At 47.8% G+C, this 26734-nt stretch overlaps 3 protein-coding genes across 20 annotated transcripts in view; all 3 read left to right on the top strand.

Moving 5' to 3' along the window:
- The window catches only part of LOC118379224 (E3 ubiquitin-protein ligase SH3RF1-like), a 59877-nt gene extending 44482 nt beyond the window's left edge, over positions 1–15395 (top strand). Inside the window, exons 5-9 of one of the 17 annotated variants that reach the window (XM_052516291.1) lie at positions 1273–1782; positions 12930–13054; positions 13214–13474; positions 14105–14194; positions 15320–15395. In XM_052516291.1, coding sequence (XP_052372251.1) covers positions 1273–1782; positions 12930–13054; positions 13214–13388 — 810 coding nt within the window. In that variant the 3' untranslated portion in view covers positions 13389–13474; positions 14105–14194; positions 15320–15395. Of the gene's footprint in view, positions 1–1272; positions 1783–12929; positions 13055–13213; positions 13610–13699; positions 13835–13924; positions 14060–14104; positions 14231–14284; positions 14459–14779; positions 14839–14869; positions 14905–15049; positions 15177–15319 lie in introns of those variants that run through there. The other 16 variants (XM_052516302.1, XM_052516331.1, XM_052516261.1 and 13 more) reach the window with 16 other exon arrangements.
- LOC118375035 (E3 ubiquitin-protein ligase SH3RF3-like) lies at positions 15003–22058 on the top strand. Its single transcript, XM_052516364.1, has 5 exons — positions 15003–15049; positions 15794–16080; positions 16313–16755; positions 17184–17473; positions 19945–22058. The coding sequence occupies exons 2-5, from the start codon at positions 15969–15971 to the stop codon at positions 20123–20125; spliced, it is 1026 nt and encodes a 341-aa protein (XP_052372324.1). The 5' UTR covers positions 15003–15049; positions 15794–15968; the 3' UTR covers positions 20126–22058.
- Positions 22059–22226: 168 nt separating this feature from the next.
- Positions 22227–26734, top strand: part of LOC118375034 (kinesin-like protein KIF3A) — a 28564-nt gene continuing 24056 nt past the window's right edge. Inside the window, exons 1-2 of one of the 2 annotated variants that reach the window (XM_052516218.1) lie at positions 22227–22433; positions 23026–23308. In XM_052516218.1, coding sequence (XP_052372178.1) covers positions 22428–22433; positions 23026–23308 — 289 coding nt within the window. In that variant the 5' untranslated portion in view covers positions 22227–22427. The remainder of the gene's footprint in view (positions 22434–23025; positions 23309–26734) is intronic. The other variant, XM_052516229.1, reaches the window with a different exon arrangement.

The following is a 26734-nucleotide window of genomic DNA, read 5'->3' as shown; positions in this document are numbered from 1 at the left end:
TCTGTCTTCTCCTCTCTGACCTTCCGCTCTTCTGTCTTCTCCTCTCTGACCTTCCTCTCTTCTGTCTTCTCCTCTCTGACCTTCCGCTCTTCTGTCTTCTCCTCTCTGACCTTCCGCTCTTCTGTCGTCTCCTCTCTGACCTTCCGCTCTTCTGTCTTCTCCTCTCTGACCTTCCGCTCTTCTGTCTTCTCCTCTCTGACCTTCCGCTCTTCTGTCTTCTCCTCTCTGACCTTCCGGCTCTTCTGTCTTCTCCTCTCTGACCTTCCGCTCTTCTGTCTTCTCCTCTCTGACCTTCCGCTCTTCTGTCTTCTCCTCTCTGACCTTCCGCTCTTCTGTCTTCTCCTCTCTGACCTTCCGCTCTTCTGTCTTCTCCTCTCTGACCTTCCGCTCTTCTGTCTTCTCCTCTCTGACCTTCCACTCTTCTGTCTTCTCCTCTCTGACCTTCCACTCTTCTCCTCTCTGACCTTCCGCTCTTCTGTCTTCTCCTCTCTGACCTTCCACTCTTCTTTTCACTTTTAGCTTTTCTTATGTATCCCTCTGTTTTCCTGTTATGTTCTCTCCTCTCTGTCTCTCTGAGCCTGCGTCCTCTCCTCTACTTCCCGTGTCAGGCAGTGAAGCGTGAGGACACCGTAATGCTTTCTGTGCTTGGATGGCATAAGAGCACATCACTGTAGGGAGTAAGAGCATTAGCACTGCCTGCCTGTCTTTCTGCCTCTCTGTCTGTCTGTCTACCTCCCTTCCTTCCTTCCTTCCTTCCTCCCTTCCTGCCCGTCTGCTTTGCCTGTTTAGCAGCATCGCTCTGCTCCACTCTGCCTCCTGCTCCTCTTAACACCAGTCACGACTGACTGCCTATCTCAACTGGTGCTTTTCTGCCTGCCTGCCTGACTGCTTAGAGCCTAGAGCCTAGCCAACAAGTGCAGGATGAGAGCTGGGGAGTGAGAGTATACAGGGCTCTTTAAAACAGCTGCGTCACAGATCAGAGAAGACCACAGTGGAATGAGAGTACAGGGCTCTTTAAAACAGCTGCGTCACAGATCAGAGAAGACCACAGTGAGGATCCATGGGATGTCAGGTACAGAGGCTGAGAGAGGGAGAAGGGAGGAAGAACATTTTCCTCTCTGTTTGTGATCAACACTTTTTTATTTTCACTGGGAGATTAGGAGTGAGTGGGTTCTCTATTTATGCTCGGTCTCTCTCTCTCTCTCTCTCTCTCTCTCTCTCTCGCTCTCCTCTGTTCTCTCACTCTGATCCTCTGTGTTTCTTCTCTCCCAGCCATTCACAGAGGCAGCAGCCAAGCTTCTGGAGGGAAAGACCTGGAAGGGGAGTGACTCCTCGGCTGAATCTCGCCCAGGGATCGGGAGTGAGAGTGGATCAACAAATCCCGACCGGGCAACCTGCTTCGGGGCGACCCAGAGCCCCACGAAGACCTCCAATATTTCTGCTCTCAACCCCCCCACCACCACCCAGGGGAAACAGCAACAAGCTAACAGCAGCACCCTGTACCAGTCCAACCAGACACAACCTTTGAATATAAATGGTCTGTACCAGTCAACCCAGGCACAACAACCTGCTAATATCAACAGTGGGTACCAGCCGACCCAGGGGCACCTAGTCAGTGCCCTCAACAACCTGAACCATCAGGTTCAACAGAGCCAGCTGTCCCAACCCTCCGCCCCCCCTCCCAACCACAGCTCCTCTCACCGCTCAGGTGTGACCTCACAGCGCGTGAAGCGAAACTCCGTGAGAACTGGCAGACACCTGTCACAACAGGTGAGTCCTCAGGTGTGTTTGTGTTCAGGGCAGAGTAGAGGATTTGGATAAAGCTTCAAGCCATTTACTCTGTGGCTCGGTGTCTTGGTGTTGACTTTGTGCTTCATACATCTGGTTCTTTTTGTTGTATTCTTCCTCCTTGGAAATTCCCCATCAACTGTCTCTCTATTGCTGTTGTCTCAAGATCTCTGTCTCTCTATTGCTGTTGTCTCAAGATCTCTGTCTCTCTATTGCTGTTGTCTCAAGATCTCTGTCTCTCTATTGCTGTTGTCTCAAGATCTCTGTCTCTCTATTGCTGTTGTCTCAAGATCTCTGTCTCTCTATTGCTGTTGTCTTAAGATCTCTGTCTCTCTATTGCTGTTGTCTCAAGATCTCTGTCTCTCTATTGCTGTTGTCTCAAGATCTCTGTCTCTCTATTGCTGTTGTCTCAAGATCTCTGTCTCTCTATTGCTGTTGTCTCAAGATCTCTGTCTCTCTATTGCTGTTGTCTCAAGATCTCTGTCTCTCTATTGCTGTTGTCTCAAGATCTCTGTCTCTCTATTGCTGTTGTCTCAAGATCTCTGTCTCTCTATTGCTGTTGTCTCAAGATCTCTGTCTCTCTATTGCTGTTGTCTCAAGATCTCTGTCTCTCTATTGCTGTTGTCTCAAGATCTCTGTCTCTCTATTGCTGTTGTCTCAAGATCTCTGTCTCTCTATTGCTGTTGTCTCAAGATCTCTGTCTCTCTATTGCTGTTGTCTCAAGATCTCTGTCTCTCTATTGCTGTTGTCTCAAGATCTCTGTCTCTCTATTGCTGTTGTCTCAAGATCTCTGTCTCTCTATTGCTGTTGTCTCAAGATCTCTGTCTCTCTATTGCTGTTGTCTCAAGATCTCTGTCTCTCTATTGCTGTTGTCTCAAGATCTCTGTCTCTCTATTGCTGTTGTCTCAAGATCTCTGTCTCTCTATTGCTGTTGTCTCAAGATCTCTGTCTCTCTATTGCTGTTGTCTCAAGATCTCTGTCTCTCTATTGCTGTTGTCTCAAGATCTCTGTCTCTCTATTGCTGTTGTCTCAAGATCTCTGTCTCTCTATTGCTGTTGTCTCAAGATCTCTGTCTCTCTATTGCTGTTGTCTCAAGATCTCTGTCTCTCTATTGCTGTTGTCTCAAGATCTCTGTCTCTCTATTGCTGTTGTCTCAAGATCTCTGTCTCTCTATTGCTGTTGTCTCAAGATCTCTGTCTCTCTATTGCTGTTGTCTCAAGATCTCTGTCTCTCTATTGCTGTTGTCTTAAGATCTCTGTCTCTCTATTGCTGTTGTCTCAAGATCTCTGTCTCTCTATTGCTGTTGTCTCAAGATCTCTGTCTCTCTATTGCTGTTGTCTCAAGATCTCTGTCTCTCTATTGCTGTTGTCTCAAGATCTCTGTCTCTCTATTGCTGTTGTCTCAAGATCTCTGTCTCTCTATTGCTGTTGTCTCAAGATCTCTGTGGAATGCCAGGGTTAGAGAGAGAACTAGTCCTTTAACACAGGCTGTTTTCACAATAACTAGTCCTTTAACACAGGCTGTTTTCACAATAACTAGTCCTTTAATACAGGCTGTTTTCACAATAACTAGTCCTTTAATACAGGCTGTTTTCACAATAACTAGTCCTTTAACACAGGCTGTTTTCACAATAACTAGTCCTTTAATACAGGCTGTTTTCACAATAACTAGTCCTTTAATACAGGCTGTTTTCACAATAACTAGTCCTTTAATACAGGCTGTTTTCACAATAACTAGTCCTTTAATACAGGCTGTTTTCACAATAACTAGTCCTTTAATACAGGCTGTTTTCACAATAACTAGTCCTTTAATACAGGCTGTTTTCACAATAACTAGTCCTTTAATACAGGCTGTTTTCACAATAACTAGTCCTTTAACACAGGCTGTTTTCACAATAACTAGTCCTTTAACACAGGCTGTTTTCACAATAACTAGTCCTTTAACACAGGCTGTTTTCACAATAACTAGTCCTTTAACACAGGCTGTTTTCACAATAACTAGTCCTTTAATACAGGCTGTTTTCACAATAACTAGTCCTTTAACACAGGCTGTTTTCACAATAACTAGTCCTTTAATACAGGCTGTTTTCACAATAACTAGTTCTTTAATACAGGCTGTTTTCACAATAACTAGTCCTTTAATACAGGCTGTTTTCACAATAACTTAGTCCTTTAATACAGGCTGTTTTCACAATAACTAGTCCTTTAACACAGGCTGTTTTCACAATAACTAGTCCTTTAATACAGGCTGTTTTCACAATAACTAGTCCTTTAATACAGGCTGTTTTCACAATAACTAGTCCTTTAACACAGGCTGTTTTCACAATAACTAGTCCTTTAATACAGGCTGTTTTCACAATAACTAGTCCTTTAACACAGGCTGTTTTCACAATAACTAGTCCTTTAATACAGGCTGTTTTCACAATAACTAGTCCTTTAATACAGGCTGTTTTCACAATAACTAGTCCTTTAATACAGGCTGTTTTCACAATAACTAGTCCTTTAATACAGGCTGTTTTCACAATAACTAGTCCTTTAATACAGGCTGTTTTCACAATAACTAGTCCTTTAATACAGGCTGTTTTCACAATAACTAGTCCTTTAATACAGGCTGTTTTCACAATAACTAGTCCTTTAACACAGGCTGTTTTCACAATAACTAGTCCTTTAACACAGGCTGTTTTCACAATAACTAGTCCTTTAACACAGGCTGTTTTCACAATAACTAGTCCTTTAACACAGGCTGTTTTCACAATAACTAGTCCTTTAATACAGGCTGTTTTCACAATAACTAGTCCTTTAATACAGGCTGTTTTCACAATAACTTAGTCCTTTAATACAGGCTGTTTTCACAATAACTAGTCCTTTAACACAGGCTGTTTTCACAATAACTAGTCCTTTAATACAGGCTGTTTTCACAATAACTAGTCCTTTAATACAGGCTGTTTTCACAATAACTAGTCCTTTAATACAGGCTGTTTTCACAATAACTTAGTCCTTTAATACAGGCTGTTTTCACAATAACTAGTCCTTTAATACAGGCTGTTTTCACAATAACTAGTACTTTAACACAGGCTGTTTTCACCATAACTAGTCCTTTAACACAGGCTGTTTTCACCATAACTAGTCCTTTAACACAGGCTGTTTTCACAATAACTAGTCCTTTAACACAGGCTGTTTTCACCATAACTAGTCCTTTAACACAGGCTGTTTTCACCATAACTAGTCCTTTAACACAGGCTGTTTTCACAATAACTAGTCCTTTAACACGGGCTGTTTTCACAATAACTAGTCCTTTAATACAGGCTGTTTTCACAATAACTAGTCCTTTAACACAGGCTGTTTTCACAATAACTAGTCCTTTAATACAGGCTGTTTTCACAATAACTAGTCCTTTAACACAGGCTGTTTTCACAATAACTAGTCCTTTAATACAGGCTGTTTTCACAATAACTAGTCCTTTAATACAGGCTGTTTTCACAATAACTAGTCCTTTAATACAGGCTGTTTTCACAATAACTAGTCCTTTAACACAGGCTGTTTTCACAATAACTAGTCCTTTAACACAGGCTGTTTTCACAATAACTAGTCCTTTAACACAGGCTGTTTTCACAATAACTAGTCCTTTAATACAGGCTGTTTTCACAATAACTAGTCCTTTAATACAGGCTGTTTTCACAATAACTAGTCCTTTAACACAGGCTGTTTTCACAATAACTAGTCCTTTAATACAGGCTGTTTTCACAATAACTAGTCCTTTAATACAGGCTGTTTTCACAATAACTAGTCCTTTAATACAGGCTGTTTTCACAATAACTAGTCCTTTAATACAGGCTGTTTTCACAATAACTAGTCCTTTAACACAGGCTGTTTTCACAATAACTAGTCCTTTAATACAGGCTGTTTTCACAATAACTAGTCCTTTAATACAGGCTGTTTTCACAATAACTAGTCCTTTAATACAGGCTGTTTTCACAATAACTAGTCCTTTAATACAGGCTGTTTTCACAATAACTAGTCCTTTAACACAGGCTGTTTTCACAATAACTAGTCCTTTAACACAGGCTGTTTTCACAATAACTAGTCCTTTAATACAGGCTGTTTTCACAATAACTAGTCCTTTAATACAGGCTGTTTTCACAATAACTAGTCCTTTAACACAGGCTGTTTTCACAATAACTAGTCCTTTAATACAGGCTGTTTTCACAATAACTAGTCCTTTAATACAGGCTGTTTTCACAATAACTAGTCCTTTAATACAGGCTGTTTTCACAATAACTAGTCCTTTAATACAGGCTGTTTTCACAATAACTAGTCCTTTAATACAGGCTGTTTTCACAATAACTTAGTCCTTTAATACAGGCTGTTTTCACAATAACTAGTCCTTTAATACAGGCTGTTTTCACAATAACTAGTCCTTTAACACAGGCTGTTTTCACAATAACTAGTCCTTTAATACAGGCTGTTTTCACAATAACTAGTCCTTTAACACAGGCTGTTTTCACAATAACTAGTCCTTTAATACAGGCTGTTTTCACAATAACTAGTCCTTTAATACAGGCTGTTTTCACAATAACTAGTCCTTTAATACAGGCTGTTTTCACAATAACTAGTCCTTTAATACAGGCTGTTTTCACAATAACTAGTCCTTTAATACAGGCTGTTTTCACAATAACTAGTCCTTTAATACAGGCTGTTTTCACAATAACTAGTCCTTTAATACAGGCTGTTTTCACAATAACTAGTCCTTTAATACAGGCTGTTTTCACAATAACTAGTCCTTTAATACAGGCTGTTTTCACAATAACTAGTCCTTTAACACAGGCTGTTTTCACAATAACTAGTCCTTTAATACAGGCTGTTTTCACAATAACTAGTCCTTTAATACAGGCTGTTTTCACAATAACTAGTCCTTTAACACAGGCTGTTTTCACAATAACTAGTCCTTTAACACAGGCTGTTTTCACAATAACTAGTCCTTTAATACAGGCTGTTTTCACAATAACTAGTCCTTTAACACAGGCTGTTTTCACAATAACTAGTCCTTTAATACAGGCTGTTTTCACCATAACTAGTTAATTTAACACGGGCTGTTTTTCACAATAACTAGTTAATTTAACACAGGCTATTTTAAAAAGGATAATTGAGTCAGAGGAGAGCCAAGGCCTGCATCCCAAATGGCACCCTACACCTTAGGGGATGGAACCATTATGACCATGTGCTTTAGGAATGAACCAGAGGGAGAGGAAGCATTATTACAGGTGGAGGGAGTGAAGGTTAGAGGTTGTGAAGGAGAGGTGGGGTGGAGGTAGTGAAGGAGAGGTGGGTGGAGGGAGTGAAGGATAGAGGTTGTGAAGGAGAGGTGGGTGGAGGTTGTGAAGGAGAGGTGGGTGGAGGTTGTGAAGGAGAGGTGGGTGGAGGTAGTGAAGGATAGAGGTTGTGAAGGAGAGGTGGGTGGAGGTAGTGAAGGATAGAGGTTGTGAAGGAGAGGTGGGTGGAGGTTGTGAAGGAGAGGTGGGTGGAGGTTGTGAAGGAGAGGTGGGTGGAGGTTGTGAAGGAGAGGTGGGTGGAGGTAGTGAAGGATAGAGGTTGTGAAGGAGAGGTGGGTGGAGGTAGTGAAGGATAGAGGTTGTGAAGGAGAGGTGGGTGGAGGTAGTGAAGGATAGAGGTTGTGAAGGAGAGGTGGGTGGAGGTTGTGAAGGATAGAGGTTGTGAAGGGGTGGTGGGTGGAGGTAGTGAAGGAGAGGTGGGTGGAGGTAGTGAAGGGGAGGTGGGTGGAGGTAGTGAAGGATAGAGGTAGTGAAGGAGAGGTGGGTGAAGGTAGTGAAGGGGAGATGGGTGGAGGTAGTGAAGGATAGAGGTAGTGAAGGGGAGGTGGGTGGAGGTAGTGTATGGGAGGTGGGTGGAGGTAGTGTATGGGAGGTGGGTGGAGGTAGTGTATGAGAGGTGGGTGGAGGTAGTGTATGGGAGGTGGGTGGAGGTAGTGTATGGGAGGTGGGTGGAGGTAGTGTATGGGAGGTGGGTGGAGGTAGTGTATGAGAGGTGGGTGGAGGTAGTGAAGGAGAGGTGGGTGGAGGTAGTGAAGGAGAGGTGGGTGGAGGTAGTGAAGGATGAGGGGGAGTCTATAGGAAACAGTAAGACCAGGCTTCCCTGATGAGTAGCCATCTGAAAGGACATAGCCTGTCCTGCTGTGGTCTAGCCTGTCCTGCTGTGGTCTAGCCTGTCCTGCTGTGGTCTAGCCTGGCCTGTTGTGGTCTAGCCTGTCCTGCTGTGGTCTAGCCTGGCCTGCTGTGGTCTAGCCTGTCCTGCTGTGGTCTAGCCTGTCCTGCTGTGGTCTAGCCTGGCCTGCTGTGGTCTAGCCTGTCCTGCTGTGGTCTAGCCTGTCCTGCTGTGGTCTAGCCTGGCCTGCTGTGGTCTAGCCTGGCCTGCTGTGGTCTAGCCTGGCCTGCTGTGGTCTAGCCTGTCCTGCTGTGGTCTAGCCTGGCCTGCTGTGGTCTAGCCTGGCCTGCTGTGGTCTAGCCTGGCCTGCTGTGGTCTAGCCTGGCCTGCTGTGGTCTAGCCTGTCCTGCTGTGGTCTAGCCTGTCCTGCTGTGGTCTAGCCTGGCCTGCTGTGGTCTAGCCTGGCCTGCTGTGGTCTAGCCTGTCCTGCTGTGGTCTAGCCTGGCCTGCTGTGGTCCAGCCTGTCCTGCTGTGGTCTAGCCTGGCCTGCTGTGGTCTAGCCTGGCCTGCTGTGGTCTAGCCTGGCCTGCTGTGGTCTAGCCTGGCCTGCTGTGGTCTAGCCTGGCCTGCTGTGGTCTAGCCTGTCCTGCTGTGGTCTAGCCTGGCCTGCTGTGGTCTAGCCTGGCCTGCTGTGGTCTAGCCTGTCCTGCTGTGGTCTAGCCTGGCCTGCTGTGGTCTAGCCTGGCCTGCTGTGGTCTAGCCTGGCCTGCTGTGGTCTAGCCTGGCCTGCTGTGGTCTAGCCTGGCCTGCTGTGGTCTAGCCTGGCCTGCTGTGGTCTAGCCTGGCCTGCTGTGGTCTAGCCTGGCCTGCTGTGGTCTTGCCTGGCCTGCTGTGGTCGAGCCTGGCCTGCTGTGGTCGAGCCTGGCCTGCTGTGGTCGAGCCTGGCCTGCTGTGGTCTAGCCTGGCCTGCTGTGGTCTAGCCTGGCCTGCTGTGGTCTAGCCTGGCCTGCTGTGGTCTAGCCTGGCCTGCTGTGGTCTAGCCTGGCCTAGGAGATAGAATACACTTGCATCCAAAATGGGACCCAATTCCATATATAGACCAGGGCTCTGGTCAAAAGCAGTGCACTATGTAGGTTGCAATTTGGTATGGAGCCACAGACAGGAAGGGTGCTTAATAAGGTGTATCTGATACGAGATGAAGGGGGCAACAATCTTGAACTTACTTAATGTACCATAAACATAATCTGGACTGCTGGTGCAGCGTTAGCTATGCACCCATGCTGACTCAGGTGCAGTACCTACCGTGTGTTATGTTGTGCCTGGTCCCAGATAAAGAAATTAATCCTCTACCTTTTAACCCTGAGTAATACTGTACAACTACACTATGCTGTGTAGTTATTTCAAAGCAGGTTATTCTGACGCTAGTGCTATGACAGTCTTACCAACACAAAAACACCTCTGATTTCATTTCAAACCTCAGGGCTCTACACTGACCTTTTTTTCTTCTCAGTTAAAACACGTAGCTACACACAGAGGGATTTAGGAGCACAATGAAAACATATGTTTAGGTGGCATTAAAGCTAGAATTCTCCATTCGTCTGTGTACACTGGTACTCCTCAATAACAATTCCAGGTCTCACAGCAAAATATTTGTATGTGAGTAAAATGGTCACACCACAGAGCCTTGTAAACTACTTCTCACTGACTGTTGCCAGGTGACCTACCCCTTTAAGATAATTAGGTTGATTAAATAGAAATGTCATTGTTCTACCCTGCAATTATCCATGTCATGTCAGGGAGGGACAGAATCATGCTGAAAGTGCAGATGTAGACTCATGCTCTCAGGCAGGGATAAGGGGGAAGAGGAGGAGGAGGAGGAGGAGGAGGAGGGTCCAGAGCACCCCTCTGTCTCTCTGTTGATCCCTCACATGCTTATGATGATGATGATGGTGAGTCACTCTGTAGAGTCAGTTATATAACAGCACCCCTTGTCTCTCTTTCTGTTCTCTCCTCTCTTTCTGTTCTCTCCTCTCTTTCTCCCGACCCCCCCTTCTCTTTCTGCTCTCTCCTCTCTCCTCTCTTTCTATCTCATTCCCGATTCCCCTCCCCCCTCTCTTTCTGTTCTCTCCTCTCTCCTCTCTTTCTCTCTCGTTCCCGATTCCCCCCCCCCTCTCTTTCCGTTCTCTCCTCTCTTTCTGTCTTTGTCTTTCCCTCTCTCTCTTTCTCTCCCATCTCCCATCTCCCTCTCTTTTATCTGCCTGAGAGCTCCTTCCTCTTCACTGAGCAGGTAACAGTCCTTCACATCGCTGTGCCTATAATAGCAGACAAGCCTGGTCCTGCATTCCCTCTCTCCCTCCCTGCCTGCTCCCCTCCCTCGCTCCCCTCCCTCCCTGCCTGCTCCCCTCCCTCGCTCCCCTCCCTCCCTCCCTCCCTCCCTGCCTGCTCCCCTCCCTCCCTCCCTCCCTCCCTCCCTCCCTCCCTCCCTCCCTCCCTCCCTCCCTCCCTCCCTCCCTCCCCACTGCCTCCCTCCCCCTCCCCCCTCCCCTTCCCTCCTCCCCCTCCCTCCCTCCCTCCCTCGCTCCCCTCCCTCCCTCCCTTGTCAAAAGTAGTCCACTATATAGGGAGCCATTTGGGCCACACCCTCAGTGTTTGGTAAAAGTCAATGTAATTGTTATTTCATGATGGGAACAGCAAAAAATGCTGATGCTGATGCTCTTAGCCAGCAGAGCTCCTTTCTGCCCTCAACTAGTCTCTTCACTATGAATTTAGATTAATTTCCTATGAAATGCAGTAATGAGGAACTCAGTGTGCCTAGTCTGCCTACCGCGCAACAGAATGGACCTTTTAACTAGAAATCTCTACTTCAATAGAACTACAGAGAGCTGAACAGGTCTGTGAGTCAGTACTGATGCAGGTTTAGTGTGGAGCTACTCTGAGGTGTGTCTGTGAGTCAGTACTTATGCAGGTTTAGTGTGGAGCTACTCTGAGGTGTGTCTGTGAGTCAGTACTGATGCAGGTTTAGTGTGGAGCTACTCTGAAGTGTGTCTGTGAGTCAGTACTGATGCAGGTTTAGTGTGGCTCTACTCTGAGGTGTGTCTGTGAGTCAGTACTGATGCAGGTTTAGTGTGGAGCTACTCTGAGGTGTGTCTGTGTCAGTACTGATGCAGGTTTAGTGTGGAGCTACTCTGAAGTGTGTCTGTGAGTCAGTACTGATGCAGGTTTAGTGTGGCTCTAGTCTGAGGTGTGTCTGTGAGTCAGTACTGATGCAGGTTTAGTGTGGAGCTACTCTGAGGTGTGTCTGTGAGTCAGTACTGATGCAGGTTTAGTGTGGAGCTACTCTGAGGTGTGTCTGTGTCAGTACTGATACAGGTTTAGTGTGGAGCTACTCTGAGGTGTGTCTGTGAGTCAGTACTGATGCAGGTTTAGTGTGGAGCTACTCTGAGGTGTGTCTGTGTCAGTACTGATGCAGGTTTAGTGTGGAGCTACTCTGAAGTGTGTCTGTGAGTCAGTACTGATTCAGGTTTAGTGTGGAGCTACTCTGAAGTGTGTCTGTGAGTCAGTACTGATGCAGGTTTAGTGTGGAGCTACTCTGAGGTGTGTCTGTGAGTCAGTACTGATGCAGGTTTAGTGTGGAGCTACTCTGAGGTGTGTCTGTGAGTCAGTACTGATGCAGGTTTAGTGTGGAGCTACTCTGAGGTGTGTCTGTGTCTGTACTGATGCAGGTTTAGTGTGGAGCTACTCTGAGGTGTGTCTGTGAGTCAGTACTGACAACCTGAAGTGAGTCTCCCAACAGGTCAGACCACAGCCTTCAGGATAATGACCCTTCATTACATAACCAAGCCACTCAAAATAGACGGTGACTCATTTGCAGAGGCGTTGTATCTATGTGTGCCTCACGCACGTTATGCTATTAACAACATTAAATATTCTCATTGCGTTGCCTAGGAGTCTACGGTAATCTCAGAGTGGGTGTGTTGGCATTACGGTGAAACCGTACAAGATTCAGACATGGAACAGTTTAATACATGGTGCTAGACATCATTATGAAAGCGGTAGTGTTACCCTCCGGGTGTTTGAGGGGTAACAACTCTCTCTGGTTGTTGTGAAAACAGCCTGTGACACACACACACACACACACACACACACACACACACACACACACACACACACACACACACATGGTTCTGATCAAAAGTTGTGCCCTATGTAGGAAACAGGAAGTCCTTTGGGACCCTGCTATACAGTAGCTACAAATCAGCCACAGTCTCCTGCATGACATGCTTGCAAAGAAGAAGTAGCCAAAGCAGACTGTATTTTTGATTTATTTTCGAAATCTTTTGAAAAAGTCACTTTCTAACCACTTCATCCAAGGGCAAACAGATGGATGTTGTGTTTAAATAGAAAGGGAAAGGGGAGAACCTAGGCAGTTGTACAACTGAATGCCTACAACTCAAATGTGTCTTCCGTATTTAAACCAACCCCCTCATCACATCCACGTCTTCGGCGCCCGGTGAACAGTGGCTTAACTGCCTTGCTCAGGGGCAGAACAACAGATTTTTACCTTGTCAGCTCGGGATTCGATCCAGCAACCTTTTGGTTACTGGCCCAGCGCTCTAAGGATGCTGTCAGAGGGATTGAATTCAAAATGGGTTTCACATATTACCTTCAATCATATCCTTATTTTAAATGAAACAGGTTTAAGTCCATATATCTTCCTGTTTTTTTCTCGCTCACTTTATCTCTTTCTAGCATTCCTTCTTTGTCTGCTTTATTTCTTATTGATACCACGTAACTGTCCTTTCACATTTAACATGAGAATATCTTATTCTTACTCGGTCTTTAACAGGTCAGTTTACATGATATCATCTCCGACTTTACTGTTTGATATCTTGGTCTTCCTCTCTATATAGGGTTGAGAGGAAGAACTCTCTATGGCAGTATACATATTTACATCCTGGTCTTCCTCCTCCTCTCTGTCTATAGGGCGTGAGGAAGATGAGTAGTGGTGAAGCTCCTCCCACCATCACCATGGCTCTGATCAACCCCCAGTCCTCCTCCGTCTCCTCGGACACCAAACAGTCCTCCACTCAGCAGCTCTCCATCAGTGTGTGAGTAACACTGAGTAACATCAGCCAATGCCTCAAAGTGCCGTACAGAAACGCAGCCTAAAACCCCAAACAGCAACCAGTGCAGGTGTAGAAGCACAAGTGATGATAGAGAATTTGTCATCTATGTGAGATTGTGGTAACATGTAATCTGTTCTTCAGGTGTGCTGCTCTGTACTCCTACAAGCCCTGTCGTTCTGAGGAACTGGAGCTGAGGAAGGGGGAGATGGTGGGGGTGTATGGGAAGTTTAAGGAGGGCTGGCTCCGAGGCCTCTCTCTACGGACGGGCAAAGTGGGCATCCTCCCCGGCAACTACGTCACACCTGTCCTCAGGTAAGTGGGCATTCTGCCCGGCAACTACGTCACACCTGTCCTCAGGTAAGTGGGCATTCTGCCCGGCAACTACGTCACACCTGTCCTCAGGTAAGTGGGCATTCTGCCCGGCAACTACGTCACACCTGTCCTCAGGTAAGTGGGCATTCTGCCCGGCAACTACGTCACACCTGTCCTCAGGTAAGTGGGCATCCTCCCCGGCAACTACGTCACACCTGTCCTCAGGTAAGTGGGCATTCTGCCCGGCGACTACGTCACTCCTGTCCTCAGGTAAGTGGGCATTCTGCCCGGCAACTACGTCACACCTGTCCTCAGGTAAGTGGGCATTCTGCCCGGCAACTACGTCACTCCTGTCCTCAGGTAAGTGGGCATTCTGCCCGGCAACTACGTCACACCTGTCCTCAGGTAAGTGGGCATTCTGCCCGGCAACTACGTCACACCTGTCCTCAGGTAAGTGGGCATTCTGCCCGGCAACTACGTCACTCCTGTCCTCAGGTAAGTGGGCATTCTGCCCGGCAACTACGTCACACCTGTCCTCAGGTAAGTGGGCATTCTGCCCGGCAACTACGTCACTCCTGTCCTCAGGTAAGTGGGCATTCTGCCCGGCAACTACGTCACTCCTGTCCTCAGGTAAGTGGGCATTCTGCCCGGCAACTACGTCACACCTGTCCTCAGGTAAGTGGGCATTCTGCCCGGCGACTACGTCACACCTGTCCTCAGGTAAGTGGGCATTCTGCCCGGCAACTACGTCACTCCTGTCCTCAGGTAAGTGGGCATTCTGCCCGGCAACTACGTCACACCTGTCCTCAGGTAAGTGGGCATTCTGCCCGGCAACTACGTCGCACCTGTCCTCAGGTAAGTGGGCATTCTGCCCGGCAACTACGTCGCACCTGTCCTCAGGTAAGTGGGCATCCTCCCCGGCAACTACGTCACACCTGTCCTCAGGTAAGTGGGCATTCTGCCCGGCAACTACGTCACACCTGTCCTCAGGTAAGTGGGCATTCTGCCCGGCAACTACGTCGCACCTGTCCTCAGGTAAGTGGGCATTCTGCCCGGCGACTACGTCACCCCTGTCCTCAGGTAAGTGGGCATTCTGCCCGGCAACTACGTCACACCTGTCCTCAGGTAAGTGGGCATTCTGCCCGGCAGCTACGTCACCCCTGTCCTCAGGTAAGTGGGCATTCTGCCCGGCAACTACGTCACCCCTGTCCTCAGGTAAGTGGGCATTCTGCCCGGCAACTACGTCACACCTGTCCTCAGGTAAGTGGGCATCCTCCCCGGCAACTACGTCACCCCTGTCCTCAGGTAAGTGGGCATTCTGCCCGGCAACTACGTCACACCTGTCCTCAGGTGAGTGGGCATTCTGCCCGGCAACTACGTCACACCTGTCCTCAGGTAAGTGGGCATTCTGCCCGGCAACTACGTCACACCTGTCCTCAGGTAAGTGGGCATTCTGCCCGGCAACTACGTCACCCCTGTCCTCAGGTAAGTGGGCATCCTCCCCGGCAACTACGTCACACCTGTCCTCAGGTAAGTGGGCATCCTCCCCGGCAACTATGTCACACCTGTCCTCAGGTAAGTGGGCATTCTGCCCGGCGACTACGTCACACCTGTCCTCAGGAAAGTGGGCATCCTCCCCGGCAACTACGTCACACCTGTCCTCAGGTAAGTGGGCATTCTGCCCGGCAACTACGTCACACCTGTCCTCAGGTAAGTGGGCATTCTGCCCGGCAACTACGTCACACCTGTCCTCAGGTAAGTGGGCATTCTGCCCGGCAACTACGTCACACCTGTCCTCAGGTAAGTGGGCATTCTGCCCGGCAACTACGTCACACCTGTCCTCAGGTAAGTGGGCATTCTGCCCGGCAACTACGTCATCCTTGTCCTCAGGTAAGTGGGCATTCTGCCCGGCAACTACGTCATCCTTGTCCTCAGGTAAGTGGGCATTCTGCCCGGCAACTACGTCACTCCTGTCCTCAGGTAAGTGGGCATTCTGCCCGGCAACTACGTCACACCTGTCCTCAGGTAAGTGGGCATTCTGCCCGGCAACTACGTCACCCCTGTCCTCAGGTAAGTGGGCATTCTGCCCGGCAACTACGTCACACCTGTCCTCAGGTAAGTGGGCATTCTGCCCGGCAACTACGTCACCCCTGTCCTCAGGTAAGTGGGAGAGCCATTTCTACCGGTTTCATTAGGCGGACCGTGAGAAACAAGTGGCAATTGTTGTTGTGATTGTAATGTTGTGTTTTATATAATCATTGAGAGGATCAGCCTTTCTGTTAGACGATGTGTGTGTCATTACTGACTACTTTCCTACAGTGGTTCCATCTCTTTGACTTTCATTTGTGTCATGGACACCTCATTTATTGATTTTGACAGCAATATCTATCTATTTCCTGTCTGCCACAGAACCTCTGCCAGGCTCTTGGAGTCCAAGGCAGTGACGGCAGGCCCCGGTACAGTCCCTGGAAGAAGAACCTCCTCGTCCTCCAAGACCCCAGCGGTGGTTCTAGCTCTCCACAGGGTCAACTCCGATGAAACGACCTATTCTACGGGACAACGGGTTCCGCTGCAGTCCGCCTCCATGGCCACGCAGCCTGTGACGTCATCAGGCGGCGCCACCAGGAAGTCCCGGCACGGGGTGGGCTCGGAGGGATGGGACACAGTGAGGAGGGTCTTCCATAGTTCACACAGAGGTGAGAGTGGCGGAAGTTCGTAACTCCAGAAAGTTCCATTTTCAACGGTTGGTTATTATCCTAACATTATGCAGTATTTAAGTCAGATAGTAAACATGTGAAGACTTCTCTGTTCTATATTGTATATGTCTGATAATCACAATATGGAACCCAGAACAGTGCAGTGGAAATTAGATTGATTTGACAAGGATCCATTTTGAGTGATTTCAAAGTCTTTTTAATGTCCCCTCAGGTTCATCTCAGCGGGGAAACCACTACCCCCACACCAGCATCTCTTCCAGCTCAGCCCTTCAGACCCAAACCCACAGTCAGAGCTCATCCCAGCGCTGTAACCACTACCCCCACACTACCAGCGCCACCTCAGGCCTTCAGACCCATTCTCAGTCCCATTCTCACAGCCAGAACTTTAGCCATATCCAGGCCCCTGGCTACTCCCCTGCTCTGCTCAGGAAGAAACAACACATGAGCATCCTGCCCAATCACAACAGATCTCTGGCCTGGATGTCTGAGGGACCCGTGCCCTCTAGTGGTGGTTTTATGAAGGACAGGGACACTGCTGCCAGAGAGACATTTGATAGGCAGGTGTTGGAGACAAGGCAAGCAGCATCGAATGGTCAGCAGTCCATCAACTCCATCCTAGTGAGACCAGACGCCCTCAAGAACAACACAGAGAAGGTAACACACCTGCTGTCTAGGTATTATTAAGTAGTGGCGCAGCGGTCTAAGTCACTGCATCTCAGTACTTGAGGCGTCACTATGGATACCCTGGTTCGATTCCAGGCTGTATCATAACCTTTGTATAACCGGTGTAGGCCATCATTGTATATAAGAATTGTTCTTAACTGGCTTGCCTAGTTAAATAAAGGTTAAATAAAAAAATATACAAAGTAAATGTAAAAGTAGCTTGGAGGGATAGTTGACTGACTTCATGTCTACTTTGACTTCTATTTCAGATTGTCTTTATTGTGAAATTTTCTCTTAACATGAACTCTTTCACGTAGCAATTGCTGACTGCCACTGTCTTCTATATCCATCAATCATCTTTATTCCTATTCCACTACTGTATCATAATGCCAACATTGTTTGTGTGTTGTATCCCTCAGCCCACTAAGTCAGTGCGGTTCCTGACCCAGCCTGATTCCCCTCCACCACGGCCCAGGACCACCTCCCTGCCCTCGGGTAGCCAGCCTCCCTCCAGTACCCGGCCTGGTCCACCTCCCCTGGAGGTCTGGGCTCCATCACTCACACTGGGGCGAGATGGGCCTGGGATCATACTGAAAGAAGGCAAGGCTCCTGTTCTTAGGAAAGGTCTGGAGACAAACCCCTCAGATGTTCTGACATCCAATCCGAAACCTACATCATCAGCACCATCATTGTCCAGCAGCCCTAGCAGGTACAGTGAGTTTCACTCAATTTACAGTACACATCAATTCTACAGGAAAGGGAGATAGATATACCAATGTTGACATTGTAATGGTTTTGGGGGCAGCTGTGATCTGTGATGAGGGTAACAAGCACGACCTCATTCACAAACTGACCTGCTTAGTGTCTTGCTTCAGGAAGTAGGATTTCTGTATTCTGAATGTGATGGTGGTCCTCTGTTGCTCGCATGCATCGCCAAGGGTCATAAGTTCCTCCTGTACTCCCTGTTCAACCACGACTCCAACACCATCATTAAGTTTGCTGACGACACAACAGTGGTAGGCCTGATAACCGACAATGATGAGACAGCCTATAGGGAGGAGGTCAGAGAACTGGTAGTGTGGTGTCAGGATAACAACATGATCAAGACAAAGGAGATGATCGTAGACTACAGGAAAAGGAGGGCCGAGCACACCCCCATTCTCATCGACGGGGCTGTAGTGGAGCAGGTTGAGAGCTTCAAGTTCCTTGGTGTCCACATCATCAACAAACTATCATGGTCCAAACACACCAAGACCGTCATGAAGAGGGCACGACAACGCCTTTTCACCCACAGGAGACTGAAAAGATGTGGCATGGGTCCTCAAAAAGTTCTACAGCTGCACCATCGAGAACATCCTGACTTGTTGCATCACCGCCTGGTATGGCAACTGCTCGGCCTACCGACCGCAAGGCAGTACAGAGGGTAGTGCGTATGGCCCAGTACATCACTGGGGACAAGCTTCCTGCCATCCAGGGCCTCTATACCAGGCGGTGTCAGAGGAAGACACTAAATATTGCCAGACTCTAGTCATCCTAGTCATAGACTGTTCTGTCTGCTACCGCATGGTAAGTCTAGGTCCAAAAGGCTTCTTAATAGCTTCTACCCACAAGCCATAAGACTCCTGAACAACTAATCAAATGGCTACTCTGACTATTTGCATTGACCCCCCCCCCAACCCCATTTCTACTCTGTTTATTATCTATGCATAGTCACTTTACTTCGACCTACATGTACATTATTACCTCAATTTCCTCGACTAACATGTTCCCCCGCACATTGACTCTGTACCGGTACCCCCTGTATATAGTCTCCACATTGACTCTGTACCAGTACCCCCTGTATATAGTCTCCACATTGACTCTGTACCAGTACCCCCTGTATATAGCCTCCACATTGACTCTGTACCAGTACCCTCTGTATATAGTCTCCACATTGACTCTGTACCGGTGCCCCCTGTATATAGTCTCCACATTGACTCTGTACCGGTACCCCCTGTATATAGTCTCCACATTGACTCTGTACCAGTACCCTCTGTATATAGTCTCCACATTGACTCTGTACCGGTGCCCCCTGTATATAGTCTCCACATTGACTCTGTACCAGTACCCCCTGTATATAGTCTCCACATTGACTCTGTACCGGTGCCCCCTGTATATAGTCTCCACATTGACTCTGTACCGGTACCCCCTGTATATAGTCTCCACATTGACTCTGTACTGGTGCCCCCTGTATATAGCCTCCACATTGACTCTGTACCGGTGCCCCCTGTATATAGTCTCCACATTGACTCTGTACCGGTACCCCCTGTATATAGTCTCCACATTGACTCTGTACCAGTACCCCCTGTATATAGTCTCCACATTGACTCTGTACCGGTACCCCCTGTATATAGTCTCCACACTGACTCAGTACCGGTACCCCCTGTATATAGTCTCCACATTGACTCTGTACCAGTACCCCCTGTATATAGCCTCCACATTGACTCTGTACCGGTGCCCCCTGTATATAGTCTCCACATTGACTCTGTACCAGTACCCCCTGTATATAGTCTCCACATTGACTCTGTACCGGTACCCCCTGTATATAGTCTCCACATTGACTCTGTACCGGTACCCCCTGTATATAGTCTCCACATTGACTCTGTACCGGTACCCCCTGTATATAGTCTCCACATTGACTCTGTACCGGTACCCCCTGTATATAGTCTCCACATTGACTCTGTACCAGTACCCCCTGTATATAGTCTCCACATTGACTCTGTACCGGTACCCCCTGTATATAGTCTCCACATTGACTCTGTACCGGTACCCTCTGTTACTGTTATTTTATTGTTACTCTTTCATTATTAATTTCATTAAAAAAAAAAAAATGTTTAACTTAAGTTTATTTTTGTAAATACTTTCTTAACACTTATTTTTCTAAAAACTGCAATGTTGGTTAATGGCTTGTAAGTACACATTTCACTGTAAGGTCTATCTGTTGCATTCGGTGACAAATAACATTTCATTTTATTTGAGTTTGATTCCCGCTGGGGCCCCCCCATACGTAGAATGTATACATGCATGACTGCAAGTCTCTTTGAATAAAAGTGTCTACTAAATGGCATCTATTATGTTATGTGTTAGATGGAAAATCTCTTTCTCAATTCCACTCATGAACCTTTCTCTATCCTCCCTCAGACACAGAGTAGCGGCGTCGTACCAGGCCCAGACGGAGTCAGAGATGAGCCTGATGCAGGGTGAGCCTGTCCTGCTCCACAGACATCGGCCCGACGGCCGGGTTCTGCTCACCCAGGAGAGCAGTGGCCACACGGGCCTCTTCCATAGCAGTGTTCTACAGTTCTTAGACCGGTTCAGTTGACTGCCTGTAGTGTTTAGTTGTTATTATTATATGTGTGTTTTTCACATAGAAATAGAATGACTAGCATGGAAAAGCTCCCTAGACCGCGACAATTTGATAGTACACTCAATATGGCTGCTGGCCCACCCCGGTACAATCAATTTGGCCACACCATCATGTAATGTTGACTTGAAAACCAATGTCCATTCTAGCTATTCTATTTCTATGGATCTCCATACGTTGACACTGCCAAATGAGATGCCCAAACTGTGGAAGTGTGTGTGTTTTATCTGTGTGTTGAAAATAATATATTATACTGCCATATAATGACTATATATGAAGTATGTGGACACCCCTTCAAATGTTGTGGATTTGGCTGTTTCAGCCACACCTGTTGGTGACAGGTGTTTAAAATTGATAACACAGCCATTCAATCTCAATAGACACAAATTGGCAGTAGAATGTCCTTACTGAAGAGCCCAGTGAATTTATATTTGGTACCGTCATAGGATTCCACCTTTCCAACAAGTCAGTTCGTCAAATTTCTGCCCTGCTAGAGCTGCCCCTGTCAACTGTAAGTGCTGTTATTGTGAAGTGGAAATGTCTAGGAGCAACAACGGCCCAGCCGCGAAGTGGTAGGCCATGGCAATCCCGTTCTGTAAGCTTCTGAGTGCTGATGCGCGTCTGTCCTCGGTTACAACACTCAGTACCAAGTTCCAAACTGCCTCTGGAAGCAACATCAGCACAACAACTGTTCGTCGGGAGCTTCATGAAATGGGTTTGGGATGAATTGGAACGCCGACTGCGCGCCAGGCTTGATCGCCCAACATCAGTGTCCGACCTCACTAATGCTCTTGTTACTGAATGGAATCAAGTCCCCGCAGCGATGTTCCAACATCTAGTGGCAAGTCTTTCCGTAAGAGTGGAGGCTGTTATAGCAGCAAAGGGGAGGACCAACTCCATAGTAATGACTTCCCAGAAGAGTGGAGGCTGTTGTAGCAGCAAAGGGGGGGACCAACTCCATATTAATGACTTCCCAGAAGAGTGGAGGCTGTTATAGCAGCAAAGGGGAGGACCAACTCCATAGTAATGACTTCCCAGAAGAGTGGAGGCTGTTATAGCAGCAAAGGGGGGGGGACCAACTCCATATTAATGACTTCCCAGAAGAGTGGAGGCTGTTATAGCAGCAAAGGGGGAGGACCAACTCCATAGTAATGACTTCCCAGAAGAGTGGAGGCTGTTATAGCAGCAAAGGGGGGGACCAACTCCATATTAATGACTTCCCAGAAGAGTGGAGGCTGTTATAGCAGCAAAGGGGAGGACCAACTCCATAGTAATGCCTTCCCAGAATGGAGGCTGTTATAGCAGCAAAGGGGGAGGACCAACTCCATTATTAATGCCCATCATTTTGGAGTGAGGTGTCCACATACTCTTGGTCATGTAGTGTATTTTTTCTTTTTGAGGTTCTTTGGACCGTTTTAAACTAGATAACTATGAGGTTCAGAGATATATTTGTGTATATGTTGATGTGCAGAAGCATGAGAGTTGCATATACCTACTGTATACATTTATTATTACCAATCCCAGTTGCACAAACCCACCTCAGACCAATGTTTTGCTTAAAGAATTAGTGTTCTCTTTATTCAAGAACTATTACGATACACTAGTCAGTGCCTTTGCAAAGCCCACAAAGTATAGATTTGAAAACAATAACAGCCCTCTAACCAGAGGCAAAATGTATGCAAAAGTGATGATCATATAGTGGTAAACAATGCTTCTGTCAACTATAGCATGCGTTTGTTACATTCTCAACCTGATTTAGCTAAATAACTGCACACCTATGTGTCCTGTCCTGCACTTTGAAGACTTCAGAAAACATGCACAGGTGTCCTCTAACAAATTCTACTTCTCTGCTCTTTACTTTGTGAGTGCTGAAAATAAATCATGTATGACACGTTGTAGCTAAAAGACTCATTTTATTGGCTGTTGCATGGATCATGATCCCTTATTCTGTTTACCATTTTACTCTATATCATCCCGTTTTTCAGCAAACATCGTGAGACAGTCCTTTCACCTCCACCTATGGCGATGCCACCTCTAATGTACTGTACACTACCCCTCCCCACCAGTCTACTGCGCCGCCGCAGACTCAATTCGATCAGGCTTGACAATTTTATCAGCATCGGAGGAAATGGGCCACTGATGAAATAGACACTGCGTTGGCATCTAAATCATTTTTGTAAGATAAACACTACCATCAAAGCATCCAAAAGCGTTTGCTATTGTCTCATGTAATTTTAAACATCAAAACTAAAGTCTTAAAATGCCGGTAAGTGGGCCCTTTGTATTCCGCTGTTTTTCAGAGGTGTTCCTCCCTTCGCCCGAATGATATGACGCTACAGCGTTAGTTTAGCTAGCTAGCTAATGCTATTTTCAACCTATTTTAGACGGTGTCATTATATTTGATAGATATGCAGCCATATACATTACAACCAGGATACAGCAAGGGCATGATGTTAGCCAAGTTTTATTCGTTGTGCATAAAAATGCAGCAGCTGGTTAGTAAACATGCTAACATTAGCTCGCTTGCTTGGCAACAGCAAGAGTTTGCAATACATTAGATTAGCTACGTGCCCTCAAGTATTGGCCATACATTGAACTAGCAGTTAGCTCTTTCAACCATCTTGACAGTTAATTAGCTATATAACTATCTTAACTAGCGTTAGCTGTACGTTAATGTCCGTTTGCTAACCGCATTCATTATAGCTAGCCAGCCAGTTTGTCTCTCTTTGCTGTGGTGAGATTATTAACGTTAGCTATTAGCGATGTTTTCATATTGCATTTACATGAGGCATCGGCTCCGAAGTCATGTAGCTACTAGGTGGCTTGGCATCACGAATAGTTATTTATTTTCCTTGCAGAGCAATAAGATGGACAAATCTGACAAGCCGGAGGTCATGGACAACGTCAAAGTGGTTGTGCGATGTCGCCCGCTGAACCAGAAGGAGAGAAGTATGGGCCACAAGCAGGCCGTCAGTGTGGATGAGAACCGAGGGACCATAACCGTCAACAAATTAGAGACCACCCACGAACCCCCCAAGACCTTCACATTTGACACGGTGTTCGGACCAGACAGCAAACAGCTGGACGTTTACAATCTGACAGCCCGCCCCATCATAGACTCAGTATTGGAGGGTTACAATGGTAAGTGGAGAGAGGATTTGAAATGATCACTGTTGCTGACACACCATTCAGAACTACACAATTGCATTTGTTCAAATCAAATCAAGCGTTATTCCTACAGCACATTTCAGACATGCAGTGCAATGTGCTTTACAGGGGGAAAACAATGGAAATAAAATATGAAATGTTTACTACATTTACATTTAAGTCATTTAGCAGACGCTCTTATCCAGAGCGACTTACAAATTGGTGCATTCACCTTATGACATCGAGTGGAACAGCCACTTTACAATAGTGCATCTAAATATTTTAGGGGGGTGAGAAGGATTACTTTATCCTATCCTAGGTATTCCTTAAAGAGGTGGGGTTTCAGGTGTCTCCGGAAGGTGGTGATTGACTCCGCTGTCCTGGCGTCGTGAGGGAGTTTGTTCCACCATTGGGGGGCCAGAGCAGCGAACAGTTTTGACTGGGCTGAGCGGGAACTGTACTTCCTCAGTGGTAGGGAGGCGAGCAGGCCAGAGGTGGATGAACGCAGTGCCCTTGTTTGGGTGTAGGGCCTGATCAGAGCCTGGAGGTACTGAGGTGCCGTTCCCCTCACAGCTCCGTAGGCAAGCACCATGGTCTTGTAGCGGATGCGAGCTTCAACTGGAAGCCAGTGGAGAGAGCGGAGGAGCGGGGTGACGTGAGAGAACTTGGGAAGGTTGAACACCAGACGGGCTGCGGCGTTCTGGATGAGTTGTAGGGTTTAATGGCACAGGCAGGGAGCCCAGCCAACAGCGAGTTGCAGTAATCCAGACGGGAGATGACAAGTGCCTGGATTAGGACCTGCGCCGCTTCCTGTGTGAGGCAGGGTCGTACTCTGCGGATGTTGTAGAGCATGAACCTACAGGAACGGGCCACCGCCTTGATGTTAGTTGAGAACGACAGGGTGTTGTCCAGGATCACGCCAAGGTTCTTAGCGCTCTGGGAGGAGGACACAATGGAGTTGTCAACCGTGATGGCGAGATCATGGAACGGGCAGTCCTTCCCGGGAGGAAGAGCAGCTCCGTCTTGCCGAGGTTCAGCTTGAGGTGGTGATCCGTCATCCACACTGATATGTCTGCCAGACATGCAGAGATGCGATTCGCCACCTGGTCATCAGAAGGGGGAAAGGAGAAGATTAATTGTGTGTCGTCTGCATAGCAATGATAGGAGAGACCATGTGAGGTTATGACAGAGCCAAGTGACTTGGTGTATAGCGAGAATAGGAGAGGGCCTAGAACAGAGCCCTGGGGGACACCAGTGGTGAGAGCGCGTGGTGAGGAGACAGATTCTCGCCACGCCAACTGGTAGGAGCGACCTGTCAGGTAGGACGCAATCCAAGCGTGGGCCGCGCCGGAGATGCCCAACTCAGAGAGGGTGGAGAGGAGGATCTGATGGTTCACAGTATCGAAGGCAGCCGATAGGTCTAGAAGGATGAGAGCAGAGGAGAGAGAGTTAGCTTTAGCAGTGCGGAGCGCCTCCGTGATGCAGAGAAGAGCAGTCTCAGTTGAATGACTAGTCTTGAAACCTGACTGATTTGGATCAAGAAGGTCATTCTGAGAGAGATAGCGGTAGAGCTGGCCAAGGACGGCACGTTCAAGAGTTTTGGAGAGAAAAGAAAGAAGGGATACTGGTCTGTAGTTGTTGACATCGGAGGGATCGAGTGTAGGTTTTTTCAGAAGGGGTGCAACTCTCGCTCTTGAGGACGGAAGGGACGTAGCCAGCGGTCAGGGATGAGTTGATGAGCGAGGTGAGGTAAGGGAGAAGGTCTCCGGAAATGGTCTGGAGAAGAGAGGAGGGGTTAGGGTCAAGCGGGCAGGTTGTTGGGCGGCCGGCCGTCACAAGACGCGAGATTTCATCTGGAGAGAGAGGGGAGAAAGAGGTCAGAGCACAGGGTAGGGCAGACAAAACAAACACAAGTTTGACACAAACTGAAACAGGAAAAGCAAAGGTAAAAATATGTCATTTAAGATCTCTTTTAAATGTGTCCACAGTTTCATCCCCCCCTCTCTGGCAGGCTATTACAGAGGGCTGGGGGCATGGTAACTAAAGGCTGCCTCTCGGTCCCCCTCAGGTTCTCTGGCAGGCTATTACAGAGGGCTGGGGGCATGGTAACTAAAGGCTGCCTCTCGGTCCCCCTCAGGTTCTCTGGCAGGCTATTACAGAGGGCTGGGGGCATGGTAACTAAAGGCTGCCTCTCAGTCCCCCTCAGGTTCTCTGGCAGGCTATTACAGAGGGATGGGGGCATGGTAACTAAAGGCTGCCTCTCGGTCCCCCTCAGGTTCTCTGGCAGGCTATTACAGAGGGCTGGGGGCATGGTAACTAAAGGCTGCCTCTCGGTCCCCCTCAGGTTTTCTGGCAGGCTATTACAGAGGGCTGGGGGCATGGTAACTAAAGGCTGCCTCTCGGTCCCCCTCAGGTTCTCTGGCAGGCTATTACAGAGGGCTGGGGGCATGGTAACTAAAGGCTGCCTCGCGGTCCCCCTCAGGTTCTCTGACAGAGGGCTGGGGGCATAATAACTAAAGGCTGCCTCTCCATGCCTCTCGGTTCCCCTCAGGTTCTCTGGCAGGCTATTACAGGGGGCTGGGGGCATAGTAACTAAAGGCTGCCTCTCCATGCCTCTTGGTCCCCCTCAGGTTCTCTGGCAGGCTATTACAGAGAGCTGGGGGCATAGTAACTAAAGGCTGCCTCTCCATGCCTCTCGGTCCCCCTCAGGTTCTCTGACAGAGCGCTGGGGGCATAATAACTAAAGGCTGCCTCTCCATGCCTCTTGGTCCCCCTCAGGTTCTCTGGCAGGCTATTACAGAGGGCTGGGGGCATAGTAACTAAAGGCTGCTTCTCCATGCCTCTTGGTCCCCCTCAGGTTCTCTGGCAGGCTATTACAGAGGGCTGGGGGCATAGTAACTAAAGGCTGCCTCTCCATGCCTCTTGGTCCCCCTCAGGTTCTCTGGCAGGCTATTACAGAGGGCTGGGGGCATAGTAACTAAAGGCTGCCTCTCCATGCCTCTTGGTCCCCCTCAGGTTCTCTGGCAGGCTATTACAGAGGGCTGGGGGCATAGTAACTAAAGGCTGCCTCTCCATGCCTCTTGGTCCCCCTCAGGTTCTCTGGCAGGCTATTACAGAGGGCTGGGGGCATAGTAACTAAAGGCTGCCTCTCCATGCCTCTTGGTCCCCCTCAGGTTCTCTGGCAGGCTATTCTAGAGGCTGGGGGCATAATAACTAAAGGCTGCCTCTCCATGCCTCTTGATCCTAGGCTTTGAAATAATTAAAAGGCCAGAGGACCTGAGGAACCTAGTGGGTACTGAAAGGTTTGGATTTCTGAGGTTTAACTATAATGAATCATTAGTTATAAAAGAGACCATGAGGGGTGCCATAATGAAGTTTGGGAGGGGCTGAGTGCAGGGGAAATGGTTACCTGTGGCAGTA

Source organism: Oncorhynchus keta, chromosome 4, assembly GCF_023373465.1.
Source record: "Oncorhynchus keta strain PuntledgeMale-10-30-2019 chromosome 4, Oket_V2, whole genome shotgun sequence".
NCBI lineage: Eukaryota > Metazoa > Chordata > Actinopteri > Salmoniformes > Salmonidae > Oncorhynchus > Oncorhynchus keta.
This window is presented reverse-complemented; position numbering and strand designations above follow the sequence as displayed.